This window comes from Achroia grisella, unplaced genomic scaffold, assembly GCF_030625045.1.
Source record: "Achroia grisella isolate CSIRO2021 unplaced genomic scaffold, CSIRO_AGI_Agris_v1 utg869, whole genome shotgun sequence".
NCBI lineage: Eukaryota > Metazoa > Arthropoda > Insecta > Lepidoptera > Pyralidae > Achroia > Achroia grisella.
Window position 1 is genome coordinate 652,041 of NW_026713049.1, and position 14,837 is coordinate 666,877.

Below are 14,837 nucleotides of genomic sequence, written 5' to 3' on the forward strand. Positions count from 1 at the left end.
TATTCTCTTATTTATCGCAGTTACTTCAGTTTGTATGCTTCAAGTTTTGGTACTCTATAAAGACCTGATTCCTATTTATTTTTGTAACTTAAACAACAAGATCCCAATTGGGGAAAAATGGCGAATAACGCTATTACGATGGTACTTAACATCCGTAGTATCCATATTGCGTTCAAATTTCTGAGGACTAAGGTCTCGTCTCTGTACATTATAATTTAAACCTCAACACAAGCTACTTAGCAGCAGAAATATATAGGTGAAATAAAGGAAGACTTTTTACAAAGTCTAATTCGTGAAACATATTTACTGCAACTTATTATAAAGTCATGTCTTTAAATCACAGGAACGAAAGAAGGATCTCAACGAGCACCGTGATGATTCCACCTTCAGCTTCGATCCCACATCATTAGCAGTGCGCACGTTGGCCAAAGACTCAAAGAAGCGTATCGACGCTCGCAAGGGCCTACTTCTCGCTTCATACTCTAGGAAGAGAACTCGAAGACGTAAACGAGGAAGAAGCGCTATACATCATGCAGCTGCAGTGGCTGCAGTGGCGGAGAGGTAAGTTTAAACCAATTGTCGTGATAATAGTCAAAATAAATAGATGTTTTGGAATTATTAAAGTAAAAAACCACGGACGAAACAGAAGTATTAGTAAAAAACAATCAACCACTGGCAATTCGTACTAAAAATCTAATAAGTATAACTAGAATTAAAAGAAAGCCGGCAAAAATTGTTAAATAATGTAAATTATAAAGTAATAATAATTTCACGAATATTTCCTACTCCTTAAATTAATAAACTGTAATTGAAATTCACAAAGTGTAAAAATTGAATAATCTTCCCGAAGGTGACTAGTAGAGAAGGCCTATAGCATTAAGTCCGCGTTTTGTACCATACATATTTGTTAATAAAGCTTAAATTAATAAATAATCTATCGTAAGTATTTAATAATTCAATGATAACCAAAGTGGTCTATATTTACTACGACCAAAATCTTATTTTAGTATCTAATTGATGACATTAAAATGTTAATGTACAAATAAAGATAAAACAAGAGAAGAACTTGAAAATAAATGGTAGATATTTACAGAATAGTCATAAATTCGCGTAACTAAAATAAGGTAAGTGTAATAACAATGTATCTAGGTGTATAAAGCATATAGGTTTTAAAAGCAGTACAAATTTATAAAGTATGCCCACATTTGCGGTCCGAAAGCGTAATTTAGGCGGATAAAAACATTTTTATGGTAGGATACATCACAAAGTACATAATAAACGCAGACGGGGTGTGGGGTCATCATTGTGTTAAACGTTTTACGCTCATTGGCGCTACCAAGCGAATCGTGAAAGATAAAACGTTCGGTCGACCGCCATTTTGAGTAACGGTCATCAGTAGGGTTGGTTTAATATATAAAAATACATTTACTGCTACTCAAAAACAATTTAGCACAAAGCTGTAATATAAAGCTTATTATTTACATCACAGTCGTGTATTTATGTATGCAATGGGATAAACTAACTACCTGACAATCCACCTAATCATGTGAAGCCTATAGAATCTCACATACGTTGTATTTCCTGAGACCTGCATACTATTCCTGTATTTCTGAAACTGAAAGACACCTTACCTACAATATTTGTCATAACTTCAGTGTGTGACAGAGGCCACACAGACAACTTCATACTGTACTAAGTTTACTTCTATAATAAAATATAATATTACTATCGAATTGCAAACCTTCTCCTTTTGAAGTTGGTTGAAAATAAGGAGTGATGCGTTGCGAATACTAACTGATCCACCCACACACTGCCTGAAGCAATGAAATTTTCTCTTCAGGGAGTACAGTACTGAGATAAAATGAAAGAACAAGAAATAAAATATCTATCTTACATCTGCGTTTGGTGACATCGTGAATAATGTTTTCTGATTTTATTATCAGCACCATTGTTTGGAAACGCTTTGAATTTCCTACTTTCTGCTTTATACGGTTTTTCCATTTCAACTCTTATCAACTTTTAATACATCACGCCTCCTTTTCATCTAGTTATTTGAGCATCGCTTTGAGAACAGAGTTTTGCTTTACCCGCGAATTGAGCGTTAAATATTTAAACTTATATACTGTATTTTTTATTCTCCTTAAAATACCGCAGTAAGACGACCTTTTGCTGTACTGTAATTGTACTGTAATTTTAATTTATTTAAAAATTGCAGGATTAAAGTAAATTTCACTTAGCTAGCACAAAAATCCAGAATATAGTCATAATGCAGATATTTTACTGTAACTCGATCTGCTAAATTTCCAGTTTCACTTCTTTCAAGAACTTGAAATTTCAGAAGCAGTGAGGAATAATGAAAATATCGATTGATTATGATCATAAACATAGATAAATTTGTTATCAATTGTAACATCACAATATTAAGAATTAATAATAGTTTTAAAATTAGTTTCATTAAATTTAACAACCATCAATCATCTATCATTGTCACAACTAATAGGATACACGTCAAGTACCGTAATTATTCGTGCATATATTCGTTGCTTTATATAAGTAATATTATGTTATCTGTGATATAAGTGACTGAATATTGGAAAACTGTTTGAACTATGACAGTAAAAATTATAGACTTGAGAACCACCTTTTTGGATGCATGTTTAAAACTCAATATAATAGATATACATATTGGGCAGTTAGATACAACCTTTGCTTGAATTATAAAAGAAACTGCTATATATATTAAAATGATTCACTATTAAGGTAATAAAAATTACAAAAATAAAGACAAGGGTAAAGGTAAAGTCATTTTACTAATAATGACTGGTCGGCGCAACGATTTCGCACTGCCGTAGTGAAGCAAGCTGGTTGTGTAAAATTTGTGAGAAATACGAAGCGATAATACACATACTTCATTTATTTCAAAGATACAAAATTATACAACACAAAGTAGTGTTAAAAACATAACAAATGAAAGTAAAAATAAAAATTTACCATTAAAATGACAGGTTCAGTTCTTTTTATTCAAGATGGAAATATTTTACACATATGCATCCGATTTTCTTATGTAATTGGAACAAACTAACAGCTCTCCTGATGTTAAGCGATAATCGTCGTCTATAATCATGCACAACACTACTAATACCTGTGAATAATAAGATACTGATTTATATATACGTGGTTCGATTATTAAATAAAATTTGAGCGAAGATATGATCAAAAGTCATTAGTAATCGGTACCTTCACCGGCGTTTATCACTATACGGTAAAATATAGCTTAAACCTCAGATGTAGGCCCACAGGAGTGTTAGGTATAATATCTATTATGTACGAATTTAGTATTAACGCAATTTTTTTGTATACACTTTACGGCCTTAGGTTTGAATGTTTTATGCCTGTAACTTTAAATTACAGAATTGACTAACGACATTTTTTATGCAATAAGTTACGTTTTAATATTTATGTGTCCAAATTTTTTTTTTATTAATAATGGTAATCCCTTTATTAATTAAAAAAATTGCTTGCTCGGTTTTACCTCATCTGATGGTAAATAACGCGCTTACCCAGAAGAAAATTTCGCAAGTTAAAGCTATATATATACAGAGTAATATAATAAAATGATAACGAGCTTAAGATACGATATATAACAATACATGATCCAGGAAACACAACCTTTACTATACTACTTTTCTTTATTATTATATTTATTATCAGAAAACAATATGAAACTTTGTAAACAAAAAAGTAAGTTAGAAATAACATATCTTCAAAAATAACCAATATAAACAAGGATAAGTAACGGGACTTCGATATAAGGTTAGTATTGAGTTAACCGTGCTAGAATATCTTAATGAAGTAGGTACTTTTGTTCCCCTAGCTATCGCGTTATCTTTTTGAATAAATAATGGAAATCGCTCAGGTGGAGATTGAAGAAACTAGTTTAATCTAGATAGAGTTAACAAAGAATAAGTAACAAGGAACTGACTATGACAATAAAACGATAAAACATTTGTTTCTTAAATTTTAAAACTTTTTAACAAAAAAAGGTAAAGTGTACCTACACTACCTACACGCTTTGCAATCGAATAAATACTGTTAATTAAGAAAAATGAATCAGCAACTTGACATATATAGAAAAATTTCTTAATTCACTTTACTACTATTTTATAATACACACGTTCACTATAACATTGGTTAATAAAAATTAAGAAATTTTAGACTTTACTTTATATTGAAGACTTTAAGTCGATTTCCCAACTATTGGAATTTTTGTGTAAACCAGTATTGTAGCAAGACAACAAGTACAAATATGTCTGAAACCGTAGAACATTCGTGTTTTAGAAACTATTACGAATAGCCTTAAAATTCAAAACACCCATCCGGTAGGTAATTTTTATGCAAACATCTTTTCAATCGTTGAAAATAAATAAGCTTAGCTTAAATATAGCTGTTTTCTACAATATCTATTTAGATCACTGAATTGAAATGCAAAAGTGAACTCGTAGAAAATATTTTTATAAAACTACGGTATTCAAATCACGTTCAAACCATGCTCCTCGCCTTAAACTATTGAATATCGCACCGGTTAGTTTTATTTTTCTTTTCATATGATATCTAAATTAGATTGTCATCATATATGAATAGTGAATCACATAGTGAATCTACTATAAATTAATGTCCAAGTAGATATTCAGACTGTTCGATTTTAATTAGGGTTATGTCCAATGCCTAAACTCTGTTTGTGTTGTGACATTTACCACATCCGCACGACTAGGAACATAATGTATGTAAGTTGATCGATCTGAAGAGCAAGCGTGTTCTACAGTCAAACACCCCCATAAATTTATCAGCTGTCTCCTGCTCGGACTTTTATAGCGATTATATGGTGATTAGCTTTAATCCACGCTAATATTATATATGCGGAAGTAAGTCCGTCTGTCAGGTTGATTCTTTTTTATGACTAAATGGTTGTACGTATTATAATATATTTTGACGCGAAGATATACTGTATCGTGAGAACTGACTCACACTATCTTTTATTTTATAAATGCAAAAGTCGCGGGTGATTGCTAGTAGTAAGAATACTACTAGCAATCACCCGCGACGAATGACGAATTTCATGGACTGATATATAGAAATATATCAGTCCATGAAATTTGTCATTTTTCTATCTAACATGACATGTATATGATACTGGTAATTGATATCAATAAAAAAAAGAAATAACCAACATATACTCGCGTCCACAACTAGTAATGCATAAATGAATTGAATAAAAGTGGTTTAGTGAGTTTGTGTTCGGCAGCGCGGAGTACTCCGACTTATTGAATTCTCTCTCGTCGAAGCAGGTTAGGATTTCAGTGGAATCGCCCGGGATTCCGAATCACTTTAACCTATCTAGCTTTGAACTGAAGACGCGGGCAGTCGAGTTAGAGGGTAAAGTTCTTGGTTGGAATTATATAACAACAGTCTTAGTAATTGGGATTCCCTTTGAATACTATTATGCTCATTTAGAGTGGGCACAAATAATTTTGAGTTAAGAAAGGTATAAGAAAATTAGGGTGTTCATAACGAAATTAATGTTTTTTTCATTTACGAATTTATTACTCTCTTTTTTATTTCTAAATATATCACACTTAAGTCGTCATGTTGTGTTTGTGAATTATTAATAGGACTAAGCCCCAAACAATCCGAATCTGGCCAAAACTAAATAACTTTATAGTCAATTAAAATTTTTGACTAATTACCTATGATAGTAACACCGATTACAAAACTAGTACGTGTATAGAAAACTGGCTTTTTTATGGCCTAAAAGGCCTTCACCCCCTGCCACTTTGGATTTAGGAGCAACAATTGCTCAATTTTCGTTGGGTATGCCAACCAAAATTGACCAATTGACCAATCACGAAGCTATTGTCAGTCAACTGTCGACTCTGAGCCCCATCTAGAGTCAGAAGAACAGCTATGATGTTACATTATTATTACAGCAGTAGTTTTTTAATAATTTTCATTTTATATTACGGACTATAAACATATTTATTGTTGACTTAAAATTTTGTTAATGATAAACTTCAGATTCCAAATAAATAAATTTGAAATCTGAAGGCCCATATTCTTAGTGAAATATTCAATCTCTTTGATGTTCTTATCTTAGTTTCATGTATTATATACGAGTAGGCATATCCGAATATCTTGTACAGTACACTAGAATATAAGATATCGGTCTGAATACAAAGGAAGTTTTCCAATACTAACTTGTTGTTACTGTGTCTATAGTACGATAACATCGACAGCTCATAGACAAGCCACCCTCTACCTGACTTATCCTATTCTACGGCAGCAATGAACTTATGTTTATATTCCAAGGTATAATTGAAATTACCAAACTTATATGATATTATTATGATTTAGGTTTTCCCATTCAATAAACAATATCCCTTTAAACGACATGTGTTTAAAACTGCAACAGATTGAATTGATTTTAAATAATTTCGAAATACTTGTAGGTCGCCAAACAGCTTGCCTTGCCATCGCAATATAAAAAACAAGCAGTTTCAGTTATAGGCAGTAAAAATACAGGATAGGACGCTAGATATCTTGGTTCTCTGGTATTCCAGATAGATTCCATGCGTGATTCCACTCATACTTTATTATTACACCACGTGAGTTACATTATTAGACGGGTGTCACATGATAACCTAATGTCCGTCATGCTGTTCATATGACCGTTACCGCTTACCATCAGACACCGTCAGCTACTTTGCCATTCCAATTACATAAAAAACCTACTTTAAATGTAAGGTATTTAAAGTAGGTATGTATTATTTAGTCCTGATTGAAAGAAGTATTTTAGATAAAGTATTTTCATATTTATGATGATATCATAATAACCATAAATTGTAAGAACTGCACTTACAATAATTGATTTATATCCCCCATTTTGAGTTAACCAAACAATCTACTCTGAAATTATGTGCTAGTACAAAGTTCACTAAACATTTTAGGAGTTATTACCATCAAATCAACCATTATTAATTACATAGCTGCTAATGAAAATGGGACAAAGGGGCTTGAATCTGCTACGGATTCAGTCAAACGAAATTCAATTAATTCTGTTCACATCGCCCACTCTAAATGCACACTTATACATACCAGTGTCTGATGTAGTGATTATATGCTTACACAGTGTAGTATCACATCTCTTTTCAGTTTAATTAATAGTTGTACGCCTTATTTTTTCTTTATATTTCGAAAAACACATATACTGATATTTAGGAGATTATATATGCGAGTAGAATTAGTTAGAAAGTATTAATGAGTAGACTTATTAAAATATAAATATTTATTATAATCGAATATATAAATACAGAAATGCTTGTTATAATTTATTGCATTAAAATAAAATTTAAAACGCCATATTAATCTCAATCTGGCCATTAATAATCACATACTTGAGGCACAAGAATATATAATTCAAATTTGGAACATATTTTCAGTAAATATTCATTACGGTTTTTATTTTGGCGCTAAAATTTAAATAAGTGAGATTATAACGGATACTGCTAACTAATACTGCTGTGATATCATAAAAGGTACTTAATAGATTTTTCATTTAATCGCAAATCATAGAAGACGTATATTTTATGACTGACTATTATATTTTTAAAAGTAAATCAAACAATATATATCATAATATTAAAAAAACTTCGTAGGGGCTGCTTATACTTTTATGCAATACAAATTTAAGAAAATTTTCTATCCCAAAGAAAAAATATGTTGTTATTAGTAACAGCCTCCAGAAATAAGAAGGTACAATTAATTATATTTTTTATTTCCGTTACTCCTATGTCTTCCTCGATCATATTTTTAAATTATATACACGTATACTTTGTATAAAGTCCGTGGTTACCTTTATTTCATCAACGTATACCGTCAAGCTCGCCTAGTAATGTTTCGGTTGTAGACTGAGATCTGGCACTCACTTTACGGAGTACGGAGGCGAGACGCCTTAGTCTTCCGAAATACCAACGAATAACGTGTGGTCCGTAGTGCTCTTTATACATATAGGTTGCCACTTGTTGTAGTCCATCATGTAGGCCATACAGCTTGTAATATAGCTTACGGCTACGGCCACTGATTAAACTATTTCCTTTTGACAACATTACAATAACATATGTGTCACACTATTCTCCCTAATTTGTACTTAAAAACGAACCTTAAATTTTAATTGAATTGAATTACTGTAAACGTGTACAAGTTCATTTGAAAATATTAAGAGCTACGTTTCTTGTCAGTTCTTCTTAGATCGAATGCACTCCAAACAGACGGTAGATTTTCACATACTATAAGAGTCTGTAATAGACTTACATGAATAAACATATTTTATTTGATTCCTGTTATATAAAAAATATTCAGAAGATGTCATGATGTGTTAAATACCACCAAGTTTATAAGGTATAAAGAAACAGGCGCTATTTTTATTTGTCTTACCATTACAGGTCCAGATCGAGGTCTCGGTCGCGGTCAGTGACGCCGAGTACGTCACCACCGTTGCCGTCCGCGCCACCGCCTCCGCCGCCGCCCCCTCACACTTTGCACCCAGACATTGCCTTAGGTATAGCATCTCTACATAACATTGTAACATGTCAGCACGTGTCAATAACTAACGAGCGGCCTCGACTTCTCACGGGTGCTATTGAAGATGTCTAACTTTAAAAAAAATGGAGTCCATTTTACTCCTTGACAATACAATCATTAGGCATTCTATGGGTGAAAAAACCTTTTTACTTGTTTTAGACTGTAAAATTTTGTTTCATTTGTAGGATGCGAATATGCAGAGAAATTACAGAATAAGTCGCATGAAATCTTAGTCCTCCGTAATAACAACGCGTGTAATAGTGGTATCGAGAATGTCACATGAAAACGTGATGTCCTTAATTCTGTTCATGTATATAGTCGACTACCGCTTACAATAAAATGTAACATCAGTCTGTTGTCCATTCTAACAAAAAAAATCTTCCCTCGTTATATTAGTTTGGCCGTGTTACTGAAATGTATATTATTTTCCTAATGAAAAAATATCAACAATGGCATAATGTTCATTAAGTCTCAAATTGCGAACCCAGAACTTACCTCAGGTCGTGGCGCATTAAGCGCAGCGGGCCGCCAACTGAGCGACCACAGCAATAACCGGGAGTCGTCTTTAGACGACTCCGGCGTGGTGGACGACCACGACGACGGAGAACACACTTCCGACGACCAAGCACCACACCCGCATCACCCGCGCCGTCTGCTGCCGCTGTTGCCACCAAACCCTCATCTACACCCGCCGACACCGATGCCGATGCCGATGCCGACACCAGTCCCGATTTCGATGCCAATGCCAATGTCGATGCCCACTCCGATGTCAATGCCGATGCCTCAAGTACAACCGGTAAGCTCTTACTAATATTATAAATCCAGAAGTTAATGAGTGTGAATGGAAGGATGAATAGACGTTTGTTACTGTTTCATGCAAAAATTATTTGTAATAAGACTTTACAATAATATAGATTATACATCAGAATAACAGATAGGCTATAAATATCACGCGGCTAAAACCGCGAGCACAGCTAGTCTTTAATTACATAAACAATGCAATAATTATTATTGCAAACTTTAATCCAAAATACAGTACAAAAACCCATCAACAATTAACTTTTGACATATTTTGTTGACCTAAAAATTCTAAAATTAATACTCGATTCTTCTTACTTGAGCCTTTTTATATGGATGGATTGATATCCTTGCCTGCGTTAATAGCATATACGAGAAGGATACCAAGATGAAACCCGTAGCAATTAATTTGACAATAACATTACTAGCTATCAATAGTCTCCATGAATAATAATCCCCTACCTATGTTTACATACCTTTGTGGGAAGCAGGAGGTTCTTATAAGATTTAGTAAAAACATCTACACTAAAAATTAATTAAAATATATATATGTATATTTTACATTATTCATTAGTATGAACAGTTGCAGGAGTGTCAAACACAAACAAAAATAAGAAAAGATAGTAAAACAGAAAATAAACTGGAAAAGAAATCAGAAAAGAAGAACAGTATTCAAGAAAAGTATCCACTAAATCCGGACTACCTCAATCAGATCGTGGTGCTAGGTAAAATAAATTTAATACGCTTAATGCACTAGCTTATATTCTCAAAGGAGAGTGTAATGCTACCAAAGAAATATCACATACACAATAAAATTGTTTAAATTGTAAATAATTTTGGTTGCATCACACAAAATTATTATTTGATTGGCACGGCTGTTTCGGCACTAAAAGCACGAACAAAATAACACTACAAATAACGACGCTGCCACAGTTTCAAACGAATGCTTTGCAAACACAAGAGGCTAACTAGGTACTTTTTACGGACTGAATTGATAATTACTATAATTGCATTAGTTTAGGATAAGAATACTTTAAAAATATTTTTATTAATAAATTGTAGATTAGAAGAAGTGAATGTCCGAATTGGCTATTAAATACTGTGCATGCATTGTCTTCTCTATTTTTAAATTTACTATTGTATAAATACTACTACTACTACTACCTAGGATATCAGATCTATCTTCTAGGATTCAGTCGCTTGCAATTTTCTACTATTCTAAATTAAATTTTTAAAAACAATATTTTTTACATTTTCATTACAAGGATGTTAGATAGATGTATTTAGGTACTTATTTATTTCTGTTTCAAAAGATCTAACTGTTCGCTCTGTTTCAACTCGCATTTGCAAACAGATGATATTTTCTTTGGATTTCAGAAGCATTATGTAAGGTTTCTCTTTAACTTAACACATAATTCTCCAATAAGTTGTGAGTCATTTGAGCTTGGATTTACAAACCATATTTTAGTTAATATAATTCCTGGAACAAATGATTTCACAATAATCTCTGTAGTCTGAAATTTTTAGATGTTTATATTATTTCTAAAGAATTTGAGTGAAATAATAATTCAATGGCTACAGAGATTGTAGACACTGCAATTATATTTTGCAAACAAAAAATATTATACTGCTAATATCACAGAAATGACCATTCCTCTCCAAATATACTGTGTAATTAAACTATTCCACTTGACAGAGTATCTAAACTTTTAAAATCGTGTAATAAGCGGAGAAGAATGGGAGTTTCTAATGGCTGAACATTGAATAGTAGCTTCACCGCCCAATGTGCAACTCCTCATTGGGCGTTTTGATACAACACACTATTGCAATTTCGCTTCTATCCTCATTAATATCGTCAGGGGCGGACTGGCCATACAAGCGCGCGCCCGACCTCCCTCAAGCGGAGACGACGAAAATTAATGAGCTCAGTTTATTGGCAGCCACGCACAAAACTCATATGGGCAATTACGAGCAAAATTGCACTTACTTCACAGGTTAGTAAACACAGACGCCAACGCTTCTCCCCCCAGTCCACCCCTGTTCCCTACAGGAAGACTGCAGGGTGACTTTGCGATTGGTTGACTTGCTGTCGTCTCGTCGCCTTATACAGATTCGCATCTAAGTCCTTCTAACCTTTGTTTACACCGAAAGGTGTATATCTCCCAACACTTCTATGCGATTCACCTCTTGGAATTATCAAATTACTTTAATGTGGACTACTTTACTATCAGAATGCACTTCAAACACAAACAGCTCAAAATTATTACTATTGGCATTTAAATTTTAACCGTGCATTTTCCTGCTTAGATTCTTAGTCCCAGTTTTCGCTTTTGATTGCATGACCCATATTTTTTTCATTATAAACTACTACGATTTAACTATTATGTATAACTTAAAATAAACTTGCAAACGTAAGCTTTGCATCGAAAATTAATATGCTTCACAATGCTTTTGCTATATTTTAATTGATCTCTTTGTTCGTTTCTATTTCTCCAGTTTGTATATTAAATTATATTAAATATTCGTTATAAATATAAAATTATTTATTTTAACAACTTGTTTAATTTGACCACAGATGAGCTCATGGATAGAAACTGTGAATGCTGCGTCACTTGCTGCATAGACTACGAAGGCTGGCTCCAATTTCAAAACTGCTTGTTTGGAATCGTGAAAGATCCACTTTTCGAATTATTTATTACTACTTGTATAGTTCTTAATACACTCTTCCTTGCTCTTGAGCATCATGGTATGAGTGAAAACGTTAGACAGGCCTTAGATATAGGAAATAAGGTAACGAAATACTACATTTTCTGTTTCTATTCTATATTACTAGAACTATTATAGAATGCATTTGTACCTTTTCAGGTGTTCACGTCTATATTTACTTTAGAATGTATGATGAAAGTAATGGCGATGAGTAAAGATTTCTTTGCCAGTGGTTGGAATATTTTCGACCTGATTATAGTGTCGGCCAGCCTTCTAGATCTAATATTTGAGCTCGTTGATGGCCTATCTGTTTTAAGGGGCCTTCGTTTGGTAAGTTGTTACTTGGATATCTGTCTGTATTATAGGGCTTGCACAGATGAGAAACAAAACTAGCTCTACTTCTTGTTTATCAAAATAGTCCTAACAGATTGTATTACTCACACGAATCTGAACGTTTAAGTTCAATAAGATCAAATGTCTTTATCTGCACAGACCCTTACACACATTACATTGAATACAGCTAATTGAAATACTTGAACATTGTTTCAGTTGCGAGTGTTAAAATTAGCTCAATCATGGACTACAATGAAAGTGTTGTTGAGTATTATAATATCGACAATCGGTGCTCTCGGTAATTTGACGTTCGTGTTAGTGATAGTTATATATATATTTGCTGTTATCGGCATGCAACTGTTCTCTAAGTCGTATACGCCGGACAAGTTCGAACCTGACCCTGTGCCCAGGTAATTTGAAACGTTGATTTTAAACTTTTGCATATGTTAATCGTTTTTTTATAAGCTCCAGATCTACAACCTTGTGTGTTGTAATCAAATAGATAATTATGTACAATACAGGTAAATAATTACTTATTAATTATTTTATATTTTATTTTAGCATTTTATATTTTATCTTTATTTTAGTAATAATATTTTATAATTACCTCATTGAGGCAAAATTTCCTACTGACATATTGTCAGTAGCAGGCGCTATGGTTTTATTTTGTTCTAAATTATAAATAGCACTTCGCTACATTCAGTACATACGTCTTGAAGTATAGTAAAGTGAAGGAAAGTTCTCTTTCTAATTGTGTATAATTTGTAATGATGAAATAAAGGTGGAACTTCAACGACTTCTTCCACTCGTTCATGATGATATTTCGGATACTGTGCGGTGAGTGGATCGAACCCTTATGGGACTGCATGCGCGCGGAACAAGCGAGCGGTGCTGAAAGCTGTTTTTTCATCTTTCTGCCTGCGCTGGTGATGGGGAACTTTATGGTGCTCAACCTCTTCCTTGCCTTGCTGCTCAATAGCTTCAACAGCGAGGAACTTAAGAATAAGAAAGAGGTAATATATCAATAATTCAATATTACTGCTTGCATGTGTCAGTACTGTTTCAGTAGTCTATTTCTTTTTAATACGTTTACATACGTATACACAAGAATTAAATAAATAATCGATTTTCATATTATCGGCATCGTCGCGTCGTAATTTCATCTCAATAGTAGGTCAAATGTGATTACCATTTGAGCTAATATTGAGATAAAATGTAATTATGTTCTAATATGGTAATTATAGGAATACGATGATAGATATTACATTATTAACTATAAATGTTATTGTCAAGAAATTATTGCTTTTTAATTTTAGGAAGTAGGAGAGGATTCAAAATTAGCTAAAAGTTTCGATAGAATACGTTCCATAGTAAGAAAAAAGGGTTTCCTTATATCGAGAAGTAAAGAGACTGAAAAAAAATCTAAGTTAGAAGAACTAGTGACTGAATTTATGACGCAACAGCGTGCTATGAAAGAAAAGAAAATATCAATACCGAGTGAGCAACAACGATACTCATCGTCGATACAGGAAACGATCCTATTCCCACATGACAATATTTATAGCCATAGTTATCAAGAAGCTTTGAATAGGCAAGTTCATACCATACACCTCAAATATTTAATAATACAGTTATATACATATATACGTAGATTTATACTAAAACCTATTTTACAGGCCAATATCAGTAGGTTCAGATTTTGCTTATCCTCATCTTTATCAACACGGTAACAATTTTAACCACGGGAGTCAAGAAACTTTGAAGGACGTACGTGATCTCGCAAATGAACATAAAATAACTAGTATTAGAGAAGATTCTAAAGAAAATCTCGAAATCACGTCACCAGTAGAACAAATCGTCGCTCAGAAACTATTAAATCAAATGTCTTCAGGATATCATACACAGCCATCAGATTCGAGGGGTAGGTAGAATATTCAATTAAGTTTAGGTAGGCAAGAAAGGTACGTTTTATTCAACTCTGATATTTTTAGACGAGAATGAGCACTACGAAATGGCCCAGTTATCCAGTAAAACTACACCAGAGCGAATGAGGAGACCTGTCCTGGAACTACCAAACACAAATATATGTAAGGACGCTGCGAAACCCGATGAAGAACAACTGAAACATCCGTGGCAAACTTTAGTCTCATATGTAGATGAATTAACCGTAGGTGGGAGAAAAAACTCAAAGGGCCAATACGTAGACGCGATGGGAAACTTTCCGGGATTTGGGAAACAGAAGGAGCCGAAAGTCCCCCAAGATTGCTACCCTCGCCAATGTTACGATGCGTATGTATTTAAATGAAATTATGGACTACTAGTAATCAATTAACGCGCTATATTATGTTCTATATCCAAAAAATCTA

At 33.2% G+C, this 14,837-nt stretch overlaps 1 protein-coding gene across 2 annotated transcripts in view; it reads left to right on the forward strand.

The window, feature by feature from the left end:
• Positions 1-14,837, forward strand: part of LOC131852928 (sodium channel protein 60E-like) — a 58,501-nt gene that overhangs the window by 31,006 nt on the left and 12,658 nt on the right. Inside the window, exons 6-17 of one of the 2 annotated variants that reach the window (XM_059203680.1) lie at positions 344-561; positions 8,496-8,611; positions 9,135-9,430; positions 10,016-10,157; positions 11,292-11,426; positions 12,008-12,222; positions 12,298-12,468; positions 12,688-12,881; positions 13,253-13,484; positions 13,788-14,062; positions 14,148-14,392; positions 14,463-14,760. In XM_059203680.1, coding sequence (XP_059059663.1) covers positions 344-561; positions 8,496-8,611; positions 9,135-9,430; positions 10,016-10,157; positions 11,292-11,426; positions 12,008-12,222; positions 12,298-12,468; positions 12,688-12,881; positions 13,253-13,484; positions 13,788-14,062; positions 14,148-14,392; positions 14,463-14,760 — 2,537 coding nt within the window. Of the gene's footprint in view, positions 1-343; positions 562-8,495; positions 8,612-9,134; positions 9,431-10,006; positions 10,158-11,291; positions 11,427-12,007; positions 12,223-12,297; positions 12,469-12,687; positions 12,882-13,252; positions 13,485-13,787; positions 14,063-14,147; positions 14,393-14,462; positions 14,761-14,837 lie in introns of both variants that reach the window. The other variant, XM_059203681.1, reaches the window with a different exon arrangement.